General features: G+C 36.1%; 2 protein-coding genes across 3 annotated transcripts in view; one reads left to right on the top strand and one right to left on the bottom strand.

The window, feature by feature from the left end:
• Positions 1-2,259: 2,259 nt before the first annotated feature.
• atoh1c (atonal bHLH transcription factor 1c) lies at positions 2,260-3,627 on the top strand. Its single transcript, XM_015346585.2, has one exon. The coding sequence runs from the start codon at positions 2,364-2,366 to the stop codon at positions 3,108-3,110; it is 747 nt and encodes a 248-aa protein (XP_015202071.1). The 5' UTR covers positions 2,260-2,363; the 3' UTR covers positions 3,111-3,627.
• Positions 3,628-4,034: 407 nt separating this feature from the next.
• The window catches only part of waplb (WAPL cohesin release factor b), a 44,310-nt gene continuing 25,485 nt past the window's right edge, over positions 4,035-22,859 (bottom strand). For both annotated transcript variants that reach the window (XM_006630532.3, XM_069189012.1), the window contains exons 7-20: positions 22,162-22,317; positions 19,472-19,608; positions 18,849-18,960; positions 17,697-17,924; positions 15,232-15,343; positions 14,110-14,207; positions 13,546-13,622; positions 10,965-11,140; positions 10,441-10,556; positions 9,917-10,078; positions 9,003-9,216; positions 8,526-8,614; positions 7,380-7,475; positions 4,035-6,892 (exon numbers count right to left, since the gene is read on the bottom strand). In XM_006630532.3, the coding sequence (XP_006630595.2) occupies positions 6,827-6,892; positions 7,380-7,475; positions 8,526-8,614; positions 9,003-9,216; positions 9,917-10,078; positions 10,441-10,556; positions 10,965-11,140; positions 13,546-13,622; positions 14,110-14,207; positions 15,232-15,343; positions 17,697-17,924; positions 18,849-18,960; positions 19,472-19,608; positions 22,162-22,317 (1,839 nt within the window). In that variant the 3' untranslated portion in view covers positions 4,035-6,826. The remainder of the gene's footprint in view (positions 6,893-7,379; positions 7,476-8,525; positions 8,615-9,002; positions 9,217-9,916; positions 10,079-10,440; positions 10,557-10,964; positions 11,141-13,545; positions 13,623-14,109; positions 14,208-15,231; positions 15,344-17,696; positions 17,925-18,848; positions 18,961-19,471; positions 19,609-22,161; positions 22,318-22,859) is intronic.

Genomic DNA, 22,859 nt, shown 5'->3' with positions numbered 1-22,859 from the left:
TGGAGTGAAGACCCGCGTCATCGTGTAGACTAGCAAGCAGAGGTTAATTGGACGTTGAGGTTTTACACACCTGAAGAAGGTATGGTGTCATCCGGAAAGAAATCTGGGCTACTTGCGCTTTGACATCGGGTTTTGCTACCTAGGAAAAGTAATTGATTTTCCCTTAAATCATTTCTCCATAATGATGCGCGCTGTTTCTCAGTTATAACAATTTTAATAAGGTTATCTTTCATTCATCCTTCAGTGTAGACCTTTAGGTTCGTATTGATTTGCATTTTCAGTTTGACCTGTCATACCAGAACAGCAGTGTGTGTGATCATTGTTGCACAAATAGGCTTGATGATCAAGTCTCTGAAAAATGTAATTCAACATAGAAGTTTCTGAATCGTTTTCTGCCAAATCAAAATGGCACACTATGTAGAGATACGTAATACTGTATACTGAAGCAAATCATTTTCATTACCAGCTCGAGGCGATGGTCTTACAAGGTATGCTCACAATAAGTATATGTACATCGAGGTTAACTTAGTCTGAATTTCTACAACCTTTCAAGTTAAAAATCTCAAATTTTTATTATCTTTTGGGGAGTACATGAGATCATATTTTTAGCTAATATTTTGTCATTTCTGACTAAGAACTAATTGTAATTTTTTACATTAAAAATGTGGAGGTTTAAAGTTGATTTGTAGTGAGAAACATCACAACGGGGTGTATTTCAACCGTCAAGACAGCAACCCTTCGCACTTGAGTCCTGTAAAGAAATAAAGTGCCCCTGTGCTGGCATACTTAAAAAAGGGAGAACTGTTGGCAGTTTGTCCTCCGTTAATCCCTTTAGTAAAATTTTATTTTATTTTTTTTCCCTTTCTCGTTCTTCTTTGACAGGCATTCATTCATTCTTACTTTCTTCTCCCCATGGGAGGGGTGGGGGAGTCTAATCTAACTATCTGGGGCTGGTTTTGATCTCGGCCCCTCTTTCTTTAGTTCAATGAGACGCTTCATTACGTTTAATACGCGAAGTGTGCCAAAACTGTCAAGAACAAACCCAGGACATCCATCGCTACAGAAACATTAGCTGCCACTGTTGCGTTTAGCTTTCAGTTTTAAGATGGTAGTGTCATGTGTGCTGGGTGGTGGAAGGGGGGATTTATATAATGAATTTAATGAAAATAGTGACCCCACTGTTTTCTGAACACCAGCTAATGGGATTATATTGAACGCTGCGGATATGACCTGCCAATTATCTTCCTCCCCTGCCAGTTAGCTGAAGCAACAGTCCCCGGGGCAGGGTCTGTGTCTAGCACAAATACACTAAACCAGACACTGGGACACACATATGCGCTGAAACCCAGTTAGAAACAAAGCCCAATAAAGTAGCCGGTTAATAATGTTACAGAAAAGGAAATGTTATTACGATTCCGTCGATGTAATTTCAGCTGTATGCAACTATTTTTTAACCTTCAGGAATTCGTAAGTTGGTTAACTGCCTTTTAAAAAAGATAGAGCGATATTACCGACTTTTCATCTTACATTAAGCATCCAGTAAATCAGTTTAATTAGATCTATAAGTGCTTACTATTTATATGCAAAAACATTCCAGTTTTACAAGTCAGGCACTAAAGAATACAATTCACGAGAAGCGTATAGTTTTCAAAATATTGTTTACCACGTATTAAAAATAAAACATTTGTGAGGTTTTTTCTTAGTCCTGGACAATGTTAGATGTTAATAAATACATTTATATGTATATATATATTTATATACAGTCAGGATCAGATTTTGCAATTTGTATAAAATGCTTTTGGAAATTCAATTTGAGCAACGAAGATAAAAGTGAACAAAACCACTCAGCAGTTTGAACGATCAATAAGATAGTCCCAAAAGAATTCTCAACGTATATGTTTTATTTTTTTTAAAAAGCATATCCAACAAGCAGAAAACTGGGACACGTTTCTTTTTTGTTGCATTGAATTTCTGGAGCAATAGAACTTTAAGGGGCTATCCATTGTGGCGTTGCTGTTATTTCAACATCAGCTTTGCACAGTTATCTGCAGTGCACAGACAAGTCATGTTCAGAGTGAAAGGACGTCAAGACAGCACTCAGTCCGGATATTCTCGTGTCTTGAGTGATCGTTGAGGCGGACCTAATCCACTTTTGATGAACTTTGTTAATAGACTTCCTCCCGTTATCATCAAACTAATGGGTTTAATTCTATTGGTTTCTCGCACACGACTCTTAGCCCGCCCCTTGCATCCTTGTACGAGTAGCATTTGTCAATAAATTGTCCCCGTGGTCACAAAACTTTAGACACTAAACTTCTTTCCCACAATTTTAGAAAACCTGTGGTACATCTTTGTTAGCAATAATGCCCCGACACCAAAGCCAATTGAATACTAGTTGCGAGTTAAAGACACATACAGACTTTGTTGGTTACAGAAATGCGAAAGATCTGAGCTGCGAAGATCCAAACGGTTCGCTGCATTTACTTATTGGGCAAGGATCCCCCGTGCAGACATTTATTCAGAGCCAAGCGTTCAGCACCAGGAGAGTGCAGGACAAGGCGCAATGTGCTCCATGTGCTATGGTTGAACTTCGGATCCCCAGCACTCCGGGGTACCTAGACCGAGATCCTTGTGCCTTAGCTCGGGCGCAGAAGCGGCGGCGTCTGGCTGCCAACGCCAGAGAGAGGAGACGGATGTTGGGGTTAAATCTAGCTTTCGACCGTCTGCGGAGCGTCATTCCGACTCTTGAGTGCGACAAGAAGCTGTCAAAGTCGGAAACCCTTCAGATGGCTCAAATATATATATCGACTCTCACAGAGATTCTTCAGGACAGGAGAACCCCGCCGGAATTCGAGGAAAACGAGAGTTTCAGCCCTGAGCCAGCGTCCCCGGAGAACCCAGCGAAGGATCAAACTGTGTCATCCGATGATGTGGCAGAACAAAAAAAGAGACGATTGCCTCCGACCACCTCCGAACCAGTAGCAGAATACAAGGTGGAAAGATGTAAAGATGGAACAGAAACTTACGACAGAGACCGCAAAAGCCAAGCCCAGGAGACTAAGATGACGGGTTTGTTAAACCTCTGGGAAAGACCTAGCGGTACTAAATGAAATGGACTGAACTGGGGTGGGGGCTGTGGGTTATCTTTCGCCGTTTTACACACGGCTAAACCATGGTCTGACATATTTAAGCAGATGTAAAATGCACGTGCCATTACCGTGTTTTTCAGTTTTATGTACTTATTCAAAACGTCTGCACCGTTAGGTATTATTAATGATCGAACTGAAGGGGACAAAATCAGTCAAGTTTAGTTTTTTACCGACGGTTAAAGCAGACTTAGTATTTCTATGAGTACATGAGTACATAACTAAAATGAGTACAATATAGTAAAAATACTTGTATGGCAAAACCGTAATACAATTTGTTTTGTTTTTTTTTAATCGCTTCAAACTTTGAAAACTGTTACTACGCCCGAGGGCAGTTTTCCGTAAAGGAATATTTCTATATTTACCTAGGTGTAAGGTCTAACATTTCTGTGCGCTTGTCTTTACCATCCAGCGCTACGTCACCCAAATAATTTGCTACATTAACTAAGTCATAGATTATATTATATAATTGTGAAAAGCTTTTAGCATGCTTAATATGTACAATACTATAAATCATATTTGTTTTACAAATAAAAACGAAAAAGAAGCAACATTGCAAACGTGTACCTTGTTAAACAATTTAAAACTGCCATTTAACCAGTTTACAGCAGAAGTAATCACTGCAAAACATGGCCATACCACAAGCTGTGCTTCACGACGAGAACTAGACATTGAATCATCGTCTAGAATGAAGGTGCAGCTTAGTTCAGTTACCATTCCTCTGTAACTCTTGCCGTAACAAACATGCTAGATATGACACCGACTGTATGAAATAGTTAAGAACGAGTTAGAAATAGTTTAGTGTACCGTTATCACTAAAGGTTAATTTTAATAGCTTCAAAAACGTGCAAAAACAGTTGATAACGATCCACCCATGGAAACAGCAAATGTACTGAAAGTAGCAATTTTTATTTGAGTTAAAATTATGTACAGGTAACCAAAGACATTATTCTTGAAACTGGTACAAACTTGTTTTTCTTCCTGCAGTTGGCTTTTTTACTTCAAATAACACAACTGAGAAATACTGTATAAAATAAAAATAGGATTGGATTCAGAAAAGTAGTCTACCATTCTAATTTCCAATAGCCAGTATTTACAGAAATATATACATTTTTTTCCATTCATATTCAGATTTGTAAATAGACCTCTTGTAAAACTTTGCAGCGTTTACTTCAGTTTTAAAAACGAGAAAAATAACGGTTCTTCGTGTGGGTCTCACGTGATGACATCTGCTTGGATTACAAGAGGCTTTACAGTTCATAATTTTTTTAATTTAAGATGGGATGTAAAAGTAATTGAACTCAAACTTTCTTTTATGCAACAGCATTGGAGAAACAATGCAAAACTGAAATATACACAAATTAAAAAAGAAATGCAACAAAAAGCATTAATGTCCTCTCTTGCCAGCATTTTGAGTCCCCTCATCACTCCAACTCTAACCCCAACCTAGCAAAACACCAAGATCTGGCAGGTCACAATAATAAACAAGCTAGGAAACACTCCGGAAAACATTTCATCAAGGACCAACTGGCCTTTCAGGGAATTAAAATTTGGGTTTTTCCTCCAAACGCATCTCTCCGCTGTAATTAACAACACTAACATCTATTCCACCTAAAGGAAGAGGAGAATACAAAAAGACATCTGACTATTGCACTTGTTACAGGATCTGAGAGGATTAAATAAATTTCAAGGTTTCCATTAAAGGCAGAAGTTAAGATCCCCCAATGAAATTATTCCAATCATGGCAATATAATGCCTGCAGAAAGTCATAGATACTTATGTTCATGGGGGAGAGCTCAGCCCATATGCTTATGCAGTAGTCAGACACCAAAACACAAATAAAGAGACAGGGTTCCATTTATAGTCAAAGACTGAAGGGAAAAAAAGGAAAAGCTTAACATCTTTCTCTGGATACTGCCCATTGCAAAGAGATATTTTGGTAAAACTAAACAGTTTATTTAGCATAAGGACATGAACTGTTCATTTATTTTGAATTCAAGTTCTTCATTTCAAAAGTTTTTTCCAGTCCTGCTGATTTTATTACTTAAGATACCAGTAAAACCTCAACACATCAGACCACACATAGGCTGTGAAAAGGGGAATATCTGACCCCTAAGCCTGAGAGCTGCACATTTGTTCAGGAACATACAACAGTCTGCATTACTGGAAACCATTGTCTACCACACTGAAAGAAAATGAGTCTTAAACTTGTATAGGTGTATCATATTTCAATAGGAAGGTCATCTGACAGTTTATTAGTACCATGAATGATAAAAAGAACTTAAGAACTTCTAGGGCCATTATGGAAATATACAACTGACAGGTTTCCTACTAATAGACTTTTGTATGCATTAAAAAAATAAAACTTCACAACTTTACATAGTAGAGTACCTCTGCAATATTAGTATGTTCTACCTTTGAAAAGTAATTTAATCAAATTGAAAGCATGATGGAGATGAGGCAAACAGTTCTACAATTGCAAAATAGTAACAATGCAGAAAGCTTTTGCAGTCTGCGGTTCCCTAAATCTGTGAGATCTAGACTCTAGGATAAAGGATGGCCCTGAGATCACGCTCATCAGAAAATATCTTGAAATATCAAGCTTTTCTCCTCACCCATGGTCATTACAGAAATCAACATCACACCTTAACCAAAAATATTTTTATTTACCCAGGCAGTAAATGTCCCCAATCAAAAAAGCAACAATTTTCTTAACATCAGACATTTTACACCTCCTCTAATCAAATGCTTTTTTACACACAATTTTGTTAATAGTTTATTGAAAGTTAATTTTGGACTGGAAAATAAGTAAAAAAGCAATAATGGCTTTGGTAGAGCTAAGCTCTAAGTATTTCAGCGCCTTTCAGCGGATTATGTGTGGCCAACTTGCTACTTTATGTCTGATGGATGGAAACTGGGCACATAGGCACTTCAGTGAAATAGAAACTAATGGAAGCTTCATCCCTAACCTCACCCCATTGCAAAAGACTTAAAATATTTGGTATTTTTCCCCCACCCTAACCTCTCTCCCCATTTCCAGTCAGATAGGTGCTTCCCCACATTGCTAAAACAAAGACATGCAAATGTATCAGTCCTGCTAAAATTGAAAAATGAACCGCTTACTATTTACATCATCACTATGTATCGGGTAAGAGAACGGAAACATTCATCTACCTTTGCTCCTCAAATAACCTTTACCTAATAGCAATTAGGCTGAAATAATTTATTCCTTTGTTACAAAGCCTTACAATAAAAAACTACAATCTTTGACCACACTTCATAGATTACTGTGGGAAACAGGAGTAGTAAATGTTTATGAGCTTATGAGTTAACTTCACTTGTGTGACCGGGACACCATTTTTGGTATTCAAAAATCTATGTACATAAAAGCTAATTTTCAATTCAGTTTTCTTGTCCTATTGTACATTTTCACAATTCCAAAAGGAAAGATTAATCATCTATCTTGGTTTCTGTTAATTGCAGACCATTGTACTCACTAGTTAAAATGTATTGATACATATCAATTCAAATTAAGCTTTCTATGAAGTGATGATCACAACAAAAGGTGCAGTCTGTCTCATTCTCCCCATTCTGCATGTGCTGGCTTCTCTTCCCGTTTTTCACTATGGGCAGGCCATTCCAGCATGATCCTGCCTGATCCAGTGAAAGCTGAGCGTTCTCTAGCAGTGCTCCAAATAGTCAATCACCCGCGAGATGGACTTCTGCCCTGTAGTCCCCACAGCGCACTACAGACAGGGAGAGAGACAGGCAGAGCTGGTTACCACACAGGGCTAACACAAGCTGTCTTCCCTCAAGCAGCATTGGTTTCCATGCAAAAAGTATTCATTTTAATAGAGCTCAATTGGGAATAGCATGACAAAGAATATAATGTAAAAGGTTTTTCTTCTTTTTTTTCAGCATGGAATAAACCTATTACTTGTTCCTTTGCAGCCTACGCATGCTGACGCAGCTACCCACCCTAATGTATAAATGTTAAATTTAACATTTCATTAAAAACTATTATTCATCTTAAGATAATTAAAAAAGCAGCTTGCAATTTTGGTTTGTATGGAAAAGCTGAACTTACACTGATCTTATATTTGTGTATGATAACAGGACAAAATAATAGGTCTGGATATTGAAGAAATTCCTAGTAAAAGCTGTAACTAATTCTGGTAATAAAATCTAGTAAATTTAAGAAAAAAATCACATTAAAAAATGAGGGCCACTTACTGTAAGATTCATGAAATTTAAGAACTTCTTAAGCATTTCTGTCATAATTGAAAAATCTCCTTTAGGTAAATTTTCTCTCACAGTAGTCACATTCATCTGTAAAAGAGACAATGCTAATGAGGCCTTGTACACCTTTTTTAAACATGTGATTGTCCCCCCTTTTGAAACAATCAGGGAAAAACTCTTAAATGGCTATAATTTGAATATTAAAACATTTTTTTCAAAATAGTTTAAAAAAATCCAAGAAATTTGCAATGAAAAGCATAACTGACCATCAAGTCAAAATTCAAGCATCAATTTTTCAACTTTGTTGATAATCAATGACAATGATCCTCCACATCTACAAACTATCTACTATAAACCTAGATTGTACGAGGACCTTTTTTTCCATGTGAAAGGAATGCTTTCTTCAGATTATACCAAGAGAAGCACTCAGCAGCATTCACATTTAGGACATTATCTTTTCCTTCATAAACTAGTATAAATCCCTTTCATAGCCTGAGGTGTTAATGACACATAGCTAAAGATATAAATCATAAACTAAAGGAACACTGAAAAGCACATTAATTTTAATTAAACAAAGCTCTAGGAAGTCTTGATTTGCTAATATCCTCTATAAAAAAACTATTAAATGAACTATTAATTTCTTAACCCTTGAGACCTGAAGGCAAATTTGTTTTCCTAAAAACCTTTTGGCTTTCTGGGATACCTAAAGTTATTTCAAATTCAGAAATAGCTTACGAGGGTAAACCAAACTGTCACGCTAATTCTCTCTTAATGGGATAATACCCTTTGCTGATTAAGATGTATAGTTAAACAGGCAGAAATAATCCATTTCACTATGATTCATACACGTTTCTACAAATGCAGAAAATCATTTAGAAATCATTTATTTTGAAACAATTATTAATTTAAACCAAAGAAACGTTAATGGATTCTGAGAGTAACCAATACAATACATTTAAATCTTAAAAATAGTACTGTGATCTTATTATAAAAAATGCAGCATTTGTAATTAAGCAAACATTTTCAGATGTAAATCAATGAAACTTTTCCCTGTTGAATGTTGAAAGCATAGATCTGATACACTGCCTTGCTGCCAGTTTTGTGAAAGTAATGTTCAGTATCTCAGGAAGTATGACATACCGGACTCCCCTGGCAGAGACAGCCCAGTAACAGTGCAGTGTATGAAGCAACAATGCTGTCCTCCATGTGCTTGCCAGCATGTTGAAGAGCTGCAGAAACACAGGGGGGGAACAGCTCAACAATAAGGGAAAGAGACTAATTTTCTTTGCATATACAGACATATTCAAAACGACAAAATAATCTTTCCACCTCCGAAATGCCAGTTAACCGTTTGGATTCTAAAACTGTACTTGTTTTATTGTAACATTCATAAATTGAAGGATCAAGATCAAAGCTTACAGCTATTTCCTATTTTCAATTTTAAGTTGAACATCTATAGATCCTAAAGCAATGTCAATTACAACCATAGACTGACCATAGACCATAAACTGAGGTTTGACTGTTTTAAAGGGGATATATGATAAAAAGTTTCAGGAACAGTGAAGCATAACTGGATTGTAAATCTGAGTTATGGGGAAAAATGGAGGTGAAGGTCACCTTTATTCAGGTCGAGTTCCTCATCTTCCTCCTCTTTCTTTTCTTTCTCTTTATCGTTATCATTACTGTTGTTCTCTGATGCCACCCACTGGATCTCGCCACCTGTCTCCTGCCACTCCCCACTCTGGTCCAGCTGCTGCTTGGGAGCTTCTTTGATGAACTCATCAGTCTCTGCCTCTGCCAGAACAGCTGCCTGCTCCCTCTGCAAGAACAACTGCAGACAGACAATCCAGTGAGACATCTTTTCACATGGCTGACAGGAACACAGACTCCAACAAAATTCAGCACAGAAAAGATCTATTAAGTGTATACTTCATATTATAAACAGAAAATTGAAAGAGTTTGGTGTTTGAGTGTTCTTATTAAGATTTTCAGCATTTGAATATTTTTCTTCTAAAAGGTCTTAAAATTAAAGTAAAAATTTAGGAAAACTGAACAGCATTTCAATCTTAACTTTTATGGACATTCACACTAGCACTTAGTAAATGCTAAATATATTGTATCCCTATTAATAAGTTATTATAAGACACTATGTGCCACATTAAAAGATCTTAAGGAATATGTGGAGATATTAAAAACATTCTCCTGTAGTCTTCATTGTTAAATGCATTTGGTATTAGGTCTATCAGTAGGAACAGAACAGGTCCTAACGGTGAAAGATAGGACCTTAATTTGCATTTTTCAATTGTACTATCCATGTGTAAAGTGATGAATGATTAATTTTATGAGGAGTGAGTAAATTGTAACTATTTCTTTTTGGGCTTTAACGGGTATTTGAATGTTTACAATTTTGAAATATTTTATTCTGAATTTTCCAGCCACATTCTTACTTCATACACAAATCTCACAGACAAAAATTCAAACAGAAAATACCTTTGCTGACAGATTTATAACTCTAAAAAAAATGCACAAACCTGCACCAGTGCTGCAATGGCACTCATTGAGCCATCAGTCTTGAGGTCCTCCCCTTCGGCTAGACAGACAGAGTCAAAGGGGGCAGAGTTGGTTTCCATTTCCACAAGACAGTGGCGGTTCCTGGCGCTGTATTCCACCAGGTTAATCAGAAGCCCCAGGCCCTATGCAGCAGCACCAAAAGCAAAACATTAGAAATAATAAACCAAAACAACTGGAAGAAAAAACATTACAAACTAAAGCAGATACAGTAAACTACATACATTTTAATGTACGATTAATGTCAAAGCAGAAAAAAACTGCTACCCATGAAACTAAATCATAAAGAACAGTAAAAATGCATAACATACTCATTGCCTTGCACTTCTTTAAGTCCCATAATGCTAGAAGAAAAGGTTAGGTTTTTAGGTATCTCTCTGTACTTATAGTGAAAACATTCAGCAGTTTGGAGAGTGTAAAAGCACAGTCAACTGTGCAGTACTTATTAGTTATAGTAAAATAATCAGAAAAGAAGTAATGTGCTCACCAGTACTCTAATGTCAAATCTTTGCTCCTGAGGTAGGTACTGTGGGACACGAAGAACACAGTTCAATGCTGTTACAATAAGATCATCTTGCTCTCCAGTCTTTGTGCTTCCCCACTCTGAAAATGGATAAAAGGCATAATATCACATCGCTGCTTTTATTAATTTAGGACTTTGGTAAAAGTTTATATTTAATTTGGATATTCTTTACAGTAATTATAGAGGAAATGCAAGCACTGGGTTTTTAAAAACTAATCCTTACAAGCTTTATGGATTTGGGATGTAGTACAGAATATTAAGCCTTTCCTTGCATGCCTAAACATTCTTAATTTACATACAGTGCACAAAATACTGTAGATCAACAGTCAGAAGATTAAGTTTGTCAAAATGTGCCGCATAAACTGCAAATGCAGTAAAGCTTCACCTCCACAACAGACGGAATGATGAAAGTGAGCAAAGCAAGACAAATTAACCCATTCTGTAAATAAGGAGAAAAAGCCAACCCTGTTCCATGATGAATAACCTACCATTGTCATGCGTAAGGTTGAGCAGGACTCCAATGATGGCCCTCATGCAGTCCTCCACAGCCTTACCCACATTGCTGGAAGAGTTGCAGTGCGGCAGGCACTGGCCATCTGAAGAGAAGACACTGTTGACTGCACGGCTATATCTCTGAATCATTTCCTCACAGTGCCGCAATCCCCTGTGACAAAACACCAACAGTTCAAGAGAAGGCAGTTCAATCTCTGCTGTAAATACATGACACAGCCCTTTAGAAATCAACAAGAAAAGGACACCAACTTAAAAGGGTAAAACAACCAAAGTATAATAATCTAACCAATTTCTCCATTCTGTACTAAATCTATTGTCTAACTTAAAAAAACAGCACAATGCAATCACCACAGTGCCCGGTTCTGGTAGATCTGTTGCAAGGACTGGTCATTTTTATCCACGTCAAGGCAGATTAAGACCAGAAAAAATGTCTTTCACAATGAAGACAAATCATGGTTGTAAACAAGAAACAATAGGCTTCAAAAGATATAAAGCAAGATAATTACAAACCATTTAGGAGTGTCAGATAAAAAAGCTCTTAGCTTAAGATCAATTCTATATGAAAAAAATGATTCTTACATCTGGCTTGTCACAAAAATAACACCACTGGTAAAGATAAGTTAAAATATTTAGTTAAAAATCTGATAATGATTACATAAATCACAAATAATGCTTAAAATATTAAACAGGATAACCCAGTTTCAGAATTATAATTACTATACTTCATAATTGATTTTGCTTCACCTACCGCACAATGAAAAACAATTTCTATAATTTGTACAGCAAATCTGATAAAAGTTGCATTAGCTTACCAACATTCTTGAAAAGTACATTTGGAAATGTATTATCCAGTATAACATACTATATGACAAAACACATTTAAACTGTCCCAACAAAAAATGTACTTAGAAACACTACTGCAAAAAACAGCATCAAGAAGTTGTTTGCATATACACAAGAACTAAAACAGTAGGTGGCATGTTTTTTATAAAAAAAAGTCATTAAGTGGTCTGATGTCTGTATAAAGCCTTCCTCCAATCCTATTAAATTGAATTACTGAGAAGCTTAATGAAGGCAGGGAGGTCTGCCTGACAGCAGGCTTTGTTGACTCACCCTTGCCCCCTCTGTCTGAATGCGGACAGTGCAACCACAGTTCACCAGGGTTATACCCCTACACTAAGCACTGGTCATGCCCTGCCTGGTACTTACTAATTCTATTAAAAGCGGAAGTCCTGCAACAAACAGGCCGTTGTACTAGACTTTTCCACAGCTGGTTGATTCTGAAGGTACTTAAACATCATGGTGACAAGAGGCATATTCACTGTTTTGTGACTAAAGCAAATCCACAACCTCGCTCTTTTTTCCACTGAATGTGTAGATGGGTTGCAACACCAACAAAATATTAAAAGGTAAAGAATAAGACATTCTTTAAAAATGATTTAATATATTTAGAAACGGGATACTAAAGAAGTATTAATTATATGCTGTCATGCATTCATTTACACTCACAAAGTACCATAATGCAGTACAAATCCAAAAGAAAGTAAAAAAATAAGGACTACAGATGCAGGAAAGCAGCAATTCCCTGATGAAAGTAGGAGAGGATTACAGAGTTTTCAATAAAGGCAATTCAGGATTACAAGGTGTGTGACAACAGAAGGAGAGGATTTGAAGGCATTGGAGTTTGGGTGTTAAAAGGAGACAATGCTCTAGCACTTCATTTTCTAATCAGCTCTGTGGTTACTATAGCTTTGTGAATTTAAACATGCATGTACACATTTTCATCCAGTTTTCAGGCGGTATGCTACTTGGCCAATGTCTTTAACATTTACAAAACCAAGAAAACCTTGAGCAAAAGATACAGTGGAAAGAAAAAACTGTTCTGTTCTAGTTTGTTCTTTGTGTGTCCTGGACTGTGAGTAACTCTTCGTGGTGCACTTCTCACTGTACTGATTTGTATTCTATTATTATTATTGTGTCATTTGTCACACTGTTGCTGTGTTAAGCTGCTGTTGCACTGCAATTTCCCTCACGGGATCAATAAAGTATCTATCTAAAGTGAACTATCAGCCACAACAAAGAACAAAATTTTCAACAAAAATCAATTATCTGTACACAAATTCAAATGTTATATCTCAGTTAAAGAACTCTGTTAAATACACTCTAGAGAGAAGAGTACCTATCATGTCATCTGAACATACATGAGCCAAGTATTGGAATACTCTAAAGTGGCGAAGGCTGTTAACACCATTTAAATAACTAGAAGTTTCCAAAGACAGTAGTCATTTACATCGTGCTGCCACTGATGTTGATGTTTTGATCCCATGCTACACAGACTTATTACTAATAACATTTCTAATATAGGTAATGAGAAGAACTTGTTTTAAAATGTTCTGCCTGCTCCCTACAAGTCCCTGTAAATATGATCTGGGCTTGGTAGACAGTAATAATGTAAATTAGTTTTTTTTAATTGTGCTCTTTTGGAATATTTTGAAAACAGCATTACATTTTTATTGTGGACGCAATGGCAAATGTTTGCATGTTTGAGGAACTCACCTTGCACAGGAGACTATGAGCTGTGAATCTTTGTAGGCTATCAGGTAGCTCTGATTCTCAGGGTTGTGAACAGTTACCTGCATCAGAGAGTAGTGATTACATGAGCACTGATTACTCAAGTGTTCATTCATTTTGTCATTAAGTATAAATGAAAAACTCTTTAAAACAGAAAGCTTCCAAGATTAAAAACCACAAATATTTCCACAGTGAAATACTAATTGATTACTTTAAAACTCTTATTCAGGTTAGCCTTAAAATGTTCTAATTTATATTAGTTTTATAGGCCACATGTGGCAATGATTCTGAATTAATACATCATTTGTCTCTTTTTAAAAGGAGAATGAAACTGTTCAATTTTCAGCTTCACATATTTTCATCTGATGGAAGCTGAACTTTTATTCCAATATTAAAAAATTTAGATTTACATAATAAAATGTGATAGCTGTAAAAAATACTTCCTTTAGTTATATTTTGGATTGACCTTTTATGTCAACCAGCATAACATTACTTGTTCTGTTAAGTTCTCTGCAAACTAAAATAATGAATTTTTAAAAAATCACTTACACTTTCAAGCACTCGTAAACACCTCTCTGCTCCCCATAAGGAAGCCACAAGATTTTCCTTATCATCTTCCTTGCTAAGGTTTTCCACACATTCTTTTACTATGGAGAAGATTGAGAGATTCACTGCACATTAGTCATTTTTTTTATCTTTCACAAAGTAACAGTGAATCACACATATAAAAGCTTATAAGCAAATTAAAAGATGTAATGCAATACCAAGCAAGGGCATATTTGTGTTAGCCTGGCATTGCTTGATTGGGTGCACTGGTTTCAACTGTAAATCTGTCATTCTAGCCATTAAGAAGCTTTCAAATAAATTCCCAATTTTTCACACTGAACCCAAACCAGTACTACAACTTTCTATTTCAATAAAACCTAAAAAACATCAGGCAAGCAGATTTTTTGTCTGCTGTAAGAGTTGTGTTTATGGTTTCATCTCATCAGCTCCACACAGGTGTAATACCATTATTTAACATAATATCATCCATAAAAAGGCTGACAGAACTGAACCTCGTAAACAGAACTGTAAATGTTACTTCCATTACGGGATTAGAGAAACAATTAAAACTAGAGGATATCCCCATATCGAACTAGAACCCAAAAGACAATCAAGATGTATTGAAAAAAGGTACATCACGTTTCATTTAGTTTTTTTGAACAAGCAACAACAATAATGGACACAGGGCTTATGTTATGGTGTATTTCGATTTTCAGAAGGCTTTTAAATAAAAGTCCCTCTTAATAGATTAATTCCCAAATTTCCAGCAGAGGGTATTCAGGGAAATACCTATATGGTTCAAAATGATTCAAAATAAAATGTAATCTGGAAAACACCAAGCAGATGACATTTAATTTAGACTACTGCAGAACGTTACATGCAGCCAGCAAAAAATAAAACTAAACATAAAATGGGAAATGGCTTCCTTTTATCTGTGGCCTTTCTGATGCTGTTAAATATCTTAAAGGTCACTACCTTATTATATTGTTGGCTTAAAATATCCAAATCTTTAGGTTCTTAAAAATAACACAAACCCAAGTGCAAAGACCTTTCAGCTAAACTTTTTAGTTTTCATCTTATTCTGGCCCAGACCATTCACTAAGCTAAGTAGGAAATACAAGCTACCTTTATCAACAATGTGGTCCAGGCCACCCAGTAGCCGAAGCTCCTCCTTGAACCAATCACCAGCCCTCTTAGAGGTCAGCGATAACAAGGTTTCCATGGCTAAGTGTCCTGTCTGAAAGGAAATAACACAATGTTAATGGACTCTCAGCAACACCACGGAATATGACATGCTAATAAAACCATGCATGGCAAAGGTGTATTTTTTAAATCAACTGTATCAATATATAGCACTTTTCATCCTAAAGTGTTCCATCATATAGTAGGGGACTCCACATCATCCAATATGCAGAGTAGCAGTCACTTGGGTGAACAGTAGCCTTTGTGCACCAAGCAACCACAACACAGCAAATCAGGTGTAGAGAAGTCAGAAATTACTTCAGTTGAATTAAGGGGAGTATTTCAGGTAGGCCAGATTAAATTTTGCCAGAAAACCAGGAATGATTCTTTTGAACAGTGCTATTGAAGAGTTAATAACCAAGTAGTAAAGATCTTGATTTAACATCTCATCAAAAGGACAGATCAAGGTCTTTAACATGCTAAACAAGATATGCAGTCGTTCAGGTGGGCAGCTGCGTCAGCATGTGTAGGTTGCAAAGGAACAAGTAATAGGTTTATTCCATGCTGAAAAAAAGAAGAAAGAAAACACAGGTTCCTCACACCTGAAGAAGGCTCCATGGCTGAAGCGTTGTGTTTTCTTTCTTCTTTTTTTCAGCATGGAATAAACCTATTAGTTGTTCTTAAGATATACAGTCTACCACTCCCCCACAATGGTCTGGAAATTCTGGTCAAGAGGGAAGAGTCATATTCTAGTTTACTAACACTGCACATTAGCAACCTAGTGTTGCTTAGAGGTTTCTGTACTGACCATGTCTATCATTTCTTAATACAAAACATCAAAAGGCTACTTTAATATTTAATAAACATCTGAGTCTTTCTCCCATTACATTTCCCAATAAAGGGTGGTGTTTAATATCTTAAATTACAAAACAACGATTTAGTAACTGAAACTACCCGTTGTTAAAGAAAAGCCTTTACATAAAAACACGTAAAGACTACAGAAGGACATAACCATCTAATTAGTTTGGGATCATTTATCATCTCAAAAAAGCATAAATGTGTCTATTATAACAGTACTGTTACCACTATTAGATACAGGAGAACTCAGAAAGAAAAAAATGTTCTATGAAGCAAAAGAAAAATTATTCTGGACAGATTTATAAACTCTCTACTTTCTTCTACTGCACTGCATTACTTTGGAAGGTATATCTAATTTAAATGCAAAGGCAAGTTCAATATGAGATAAAAAAAGCAGTTCAGCAAAAATGAGGATTATGAACCAACTTAACTTTAAAAAAAACAGAGTAATTCTAAGACAAACTGCTTTAAAGTTTTACGCAGACACTTGTAATGACTTTATTAAGCCCAGATAGGAGGCTTGTATTCATTGTAATTCAGCATCATCTGAAATTCAATCCAGAAGTTTACCAAAAATTTAGCTGTACCAATTGTGAATGCAGTACCACTCGGGAGCTTGAAGCAAACTACACCACAATTTTCATTTCTGTTTTTCAGACTAAAAACCTAAAAGTTATTCCAATGAACTCAAAGGTAAAAAATATGTAACAATATAGAAAACATGTACAGAGGTGGCCACTAGAGGGGGCAAAGTTAAAAGCATAGAACACAAAAACATTCTAGAAACAAAAAAGGTACATGGAAATCTCACTTTGACAATGTAGGTGAAGCCCTACATACTTTTTCAGTCTTATGGAATACTCACTGATCACGTGGCAACATTCTTTTAAAAAAAATCATTAAGCAAGATGATTTCATATTGTTTGAATAGACTTTCTCATATTTAACCCAAAACACTTCAGGAACTGCCTGTTGACAGTGCATTGATTATATCCTATCAAAGTAACTAATACTTCTTATACAATCAATAGGAGAGTCAGAAGGGTGTAATGGACACTATGTTCTTCAGCCTGATGCCACTTTATCATCCCTGTTCAATCGTGAGAATACATACACAATGTATACATATTCAAAACATATTACATACGTTCAACGATAACCAAATTTTTCTAAAGAACAACAAAAGCAGATGCTTGTATTAGTGTCTTAAGTGTAAAATCAAAGCAGCACTTTAAGAGTCTTTGCATACTCTCAAAGTATGCAAAGACTGTCGGCATAGATTTCACGTTCGCATCAGTGATCATTTACAATTTGCAGCAAATGTCATTTCATTTAACTACAATCTCCAAAAACTGACTTATTTACATATTTAATTACTTATTAGATTAACATCCAATTCCAACCTTCTAAAAACACCAAGATGTAGAAATGTACTTAAGACAAAAAAGTGACTATGTATCTCAGTAGCAAGTATGCCAATGATCAACATCCATTAATGCCCAATTTTTTACAGGCAAAACTCATGAAATGCTCATAAACCACCTGCTCACCGTAATGTTCTCCAGGTCAAGGTGCTTGTTGTGCACAGTCTCACACAACTTCCGTATCTTTTCTTTCACTTTGCTCATTTCCTTAGCATTAAGCTGAACAGTTGCAGAGTCATCCTGCTCTAACTCCAGCAAGCGGATCATGAGGTCCAAGCTGGCTCTGTCCAAATCCATATTGAGCCGGTCTCTACTCAGGATGTACATTAGAGAAGCTGTACACAGGGCCAGATTCTGAAAGTAAAGCATTTAGGAATTAAAAAAGAACATATAAAGATCCAACTCAAAGTTTCACAACCCAAATGCTATATGACATAACTGGTTGAGAACTTTTTTTGTGAACTTCTTTTTGTGAGAACAATCATCAAAAAGAACAACTGAATTTTGTGAAGCCTCTAAAGGTTTAGCCTGAATATGGTGTACTGAATTAATGAAATCCCCCGACAGTGAATTAAGAGAGGAAATCTTAAGGGCAACAAAGAAAATCGCCACAGAGGCAAAGTGTTAACTGTTGCTTTTCTTAAAGGGGAACTGCGACACTATTTTTACATTTTGGGGTTAGAAAGAACCAGCACTGATGAGTGCATTTCAACCACAATGAAAGTAAAATATACACAGTAACTAGTAAAACTTTTAATTCATATAATAAAATAGACTAAATGTCTAGGTACATGCAGCACCATGTACTGCTATTCAGAATGAGGCAACAAAACATCTGGTGACGTGTTGAAGCCTAATTTTACTGAAATAAGCAGGCTTGTGAATACACCTCTTTTAATCCAATAAAAATACTGCTCTCGACAGTTCTGCACGCAGATCATATTGGAACATTTCTGTGGTTGAATGTCTGGTGCACAAGCTGTATATATTTGCCTGTACATTACATTAAATGAGCCATTACAGTGAATAGTGAACAGGAAGGGCCACATCACTTGGCAATTTGTGGGAACTAGAATGCAAGTTTTTGACAACATGGTGACTTACAGTACTTTCACAAAATTCATAATTTTGTGCTTAATTTTAAATTTGTATAATTCTTCTATAATGGTCAATGATTTTATTTTGTATCGGAGATTTAATAACTGGTCTGAGAAACTGGGACCGCAGTTCTCCTTTAATGAAGTGTCCAGGGATGTTAACAGTAACCATTATACGCACCGGATGCTGTGGGGCATCATTCAGTGTTTTGAAGACCTGTGCTACCTTTCCACGGGCCCTCAGATGCATTCGGAAGCTAGGCATGGCACACCTCGAAGCCAAGCTGATAATACTGAAAATAAGAAATAATACTTAGAATACGAAGAAAAACCAGTAGTACGGAAACAAATGCCTACACTTGTCCATCAGTTTTCCAAACAAGGTCTAATGAGCTTAATTAATGATATTTTGATAGTATAATGAGTAAAAGTTTTAATACTTCTGAACATATATCTGAACATCTCATATTTGATTATGGAACAGCACACTTTAAAAAATCTCATTAAATAGTGAATTAACGTATGGTTTTCATACTAGTAGCTGTTTAAGATTGAACTGTGAGAGCCTAAAGTTATGGTAGAGTTCAATAAATTGGTACAATGAACAGTAACTAAAAGATTACTGTTGATGACAAATGTTTATCATGAATTTACCCATGATGTGTTTGCTCAGTCGTTATATAATCATCAAAAGAGTGATGTAATTGATCAGTACTGTGCAACAATTAGCAGTACAATCCTTTTATAGAATGAAAGCGTGCATAATGCCATGTTACTCTCCTACAAACCTGCTTAGTGCCTTACCTAAGGCAGCGTGTGTTGAGGGGCTGACTGCTCTTCAGACCCGTCTCTAAATACTCAAAGTCGTCAGTGAACTCCTGGTTTTCTCCAAACTCCACCACATCATTGAAGTGCTTTACATGCTGAACAACAGTATATAACTGCCAAAACAAGAAAAAGGCAGCTTTAGGGTTGTCCACCAGAAGACACAGAGGCATGACTTACAACAGATTTTACAACAACCTAAACGACTAGCATCTCCATATGCTTGCCCGTTTTCAGACATTGTGTTGCATGTGCAACTCTGGACCAAAGATCTGAATAATGCGTCAATATACAAATATGACCTTCTCAAAATATACATTTTGTATATCAGATTTCTGACAGATTTGTGATCTGTCAAGTACAAATCAATTCAGCTTTCATGTCACTGCCACACTCCATTAAAACACCTTTGCGATGCCTGTTAAAGGTGTGAATGTGTGAGAAGAAAATGCCAATCCTACTAGAATCCTGCTAGTTCTAAATATCTTTATGGACAACTCAGATAACCATATGAATTGTATGAGATACATGGAAACAGAAGAAAGAATGTTTGAATCCATAAGACTGAAAAAGCATGATACAAAAATGACCTGCAATAATTAGAATGAGTTTTAAATTGTGAAAATTGCACAAAATGTCAGGTTATTAGATGCCATTTTCACTGAGTAAAAAATTATGTTGATCCAACACATAAAACCTGAAAATATCACTTCAAGGTTGTCATTTAATTTGAAGTAATTTCTCCCATTTCTTCCAAAAACAGCTCAGCAAGAGCTCTCTTGCAGAATTTTCCAATTTTGTTTTTGCGTTCTAAAAAAACCCATACAAATTGTCTCTTGCTGTTCTACTTAGAAGTATTTCAGGTGGGTAGCTGTGTCAGAATGCATAGGCTGCAAAGGAACAAGTAATAGGTTTATTCCATGCTGAAAAGAGAAGAAAGAAGACAATGTTTCAGCTGTGGAGCCTTCTCACACCCGAATAAGGCTCCACAGCCGAAACATTGTCTTCTTTCTTCTCTTTTCAGCATGGAATTAACCTATTACTTGTTCCTGTACTTAGAAGTATGTCCAATGTTTTGCCGAGGTCTCACTGTTAATTGTCATAAATAAAACAGTAGAATCTATAGTGAGGTCCTACAGTTGTTTGTTAGTTGGCGATTAAATTTATACCATATTTGTAGCAAAATGTCATATTACGAAAAGTGTTAAAGAGATTTGTAAATGTGGTGAAATATGTTAAAAGAACATCACCACCTGTCATTAAGGTGTTCTCTCCTCATCATGTGTCAACACTGTATTGCAAATGGCACAGAGGAAAAGAGGTTTCTCACATAAGTTTAACAAAACCACAAAAATATCAGAAGCATGAAACAGGACACTTGGATTTGGAAATGAAAACCCAAGGTGATGAGCAAAAAAAAAAGTTAAAACACTAACAGACAAGATTGAAAGAAGCTTTAGTAGAAAACATGAGCAACCAATGGACTATAACACTTGTTCACATGATTAACAGTTACTTTATTGCTGCAAATTTATTAAACACCTTTACAAAAGGCAGCTGAGATTGTCTCAATGACAATTGGATGAGAAAACTGTACGAAAGATTGTGTTGCTAATCATCTCATACAATTCATAAACTGTCAATTTCTCAGCCATTTTCACTTTAATTAGACCCTTGAATTCTGAATTCACTAACTGGAATAATGGTAGTAATTGGACGATTTCCAAAAAATCTGAATCCTTTAACTGCATCAGAATATCCTGTAAAGATTTTTTTGCTCTTGATGAGACTAAGATGGCTTTCCTATGCACTTGCAAAATATTGCATCAAAAATTACCCACCAAATGCAGAATCCAAAAACATACTGTCAAGGTTAATGTGCTAAATTCTACTTTCAAGATTTAATTTACAAAACTCTGCAAGGCTATAGAACAGACTACAAGCCAGTGTGTAAAATCATAAAGGAAAGATCTGATCATATAATTATGCATCATCTACAAAAAAAAGAACTGAGATACTTTTTTAGTTGGCAGTCTACCCCCCTTTGCATTTCCACATTTAAAATGTCAAGGGGTTTCAAAGGAACACATCAGAACACTGGAGAACATCACATCTGCTGTTAGAATGAAGACTATTTCTTCTGGTCAAGAGCATAATGAAAAACCAGAATCTGATCCCCTAGAATACCATTTTTTTCCTGAGACTAGTCCTACGTAGCTGTCAGAATTAATATAATTTTTTAGCATGGAAGTAATAAAAGTTTGAGTTCTACACAAAGTTCTGAAATCCAATTTAACTATATTCACTGCATAATGCTGTCAAGGGCTTTTTGCTTTGTCACTGGCTCTCTGCCTACCCCATTTAGAATGTCTACTTTGTTTATAGACCAAACTAGTTATTACAAAGAGAAAAGCAAAAGTCTTTTTACACATCACGTTCCAGAGACTGGCTGTTAACTACCCAGTCAAACGTTAACTGCTTTAATAAAAACACTCAGAAATGAAAGCTAATTCTCAAACATTTGTCTCTAGTTCTCTAAAAGGCAATAATGCATGTAACAATCTAATGGACTCCTGAAAGTTCTATTACAAAGCATTCAAGGCAAGCAAGCTGGTGAGAATGTACTCTTTACAAATAGTGCTAAAAGCAATAGGTTCTGATGTTCTCACCTCTTTGTCTTCTTTCCTACATTTCAGTGCAGTGACAATATCCTGGTAGGGCTGGGTTGGCAGAGTCACAGATTTGATTACTTTAGGTGGTGGTGGTGGAGCTTTGAACAGCCCATCGTCTTTATGGGAGTTTGTTTCCTTCGTTGATAAACTTGCCTGCAAAAGCCAAGAAATTGCTAATTTATTTGTGGCACAACACAAAACAGCAAAACGCATCTTCAATAAAGATTTTACTCTGCAATAGCAGAACATGTTAAATGTTACAAAATTCATATTTGAGTAAAGCACAAAAATGTGCAGTGTATTGAGTATATTGAAAGATACACTAAATGCAAAACTAACGGCAAATAACTGCTCTTACAAAATGTAAAAACCCACACAGATCCATACAGATGGGGGAAAAAATCTCAATATATTTAAAATTCAGAAACGGATCTAGTTTTCAAAAACAAATATTTTGAGTATTTCATTAGTACCACCAGATGTATGCTGTCTCATTTAAACCGGATGGATTCTGGTAACTTGGCAGCCTTTCAACAGAAATGCTCTAGAAATTAATAGGGCCTTTCTAAAGACCATTTGCGAGACCAGCTTGCAGTGCAGTTCGTTAGTCAGAGGCAGCATGTTGTGTGTTCAGCGTTTATGCCCCACTGGCTGTCCATGACATGCTGGCCAGTTGTTAAGGCAGGAGGGGGTTA

The sequence above is a fragment of the Lepisosteus oculatus genome, chromosome 4 (assembly GCF_040954835.1).
Source record: "Lepisosteus oculatus isolate fLepOcu1 chromosome 4, fLepOcu1.hap2, whole genome shotgun sequence".
NCBI classification, from domain to species: Eukaryota; Metazoa; Chordata; class Actinopteri; order Semionotiformes; family Lepisosteidae; genus Lepisosteus; species Lepisosteus oculatus.
The sequence above is the reverse complement of the archived record's forward strand: the minus strand, read 5'-3'. Positions and strand labels throughout refer to the sequence as shown.

Bases quoted from the DNA above. Each gene is read 5' to 3' on its own strand.
- atoh1c (XM_015346585.2), top strand. From the start codon at position 2,364: ATGCCCCGACACCAAAGCCAATTGAATACTAGTTGCGAGTTAAAGACA.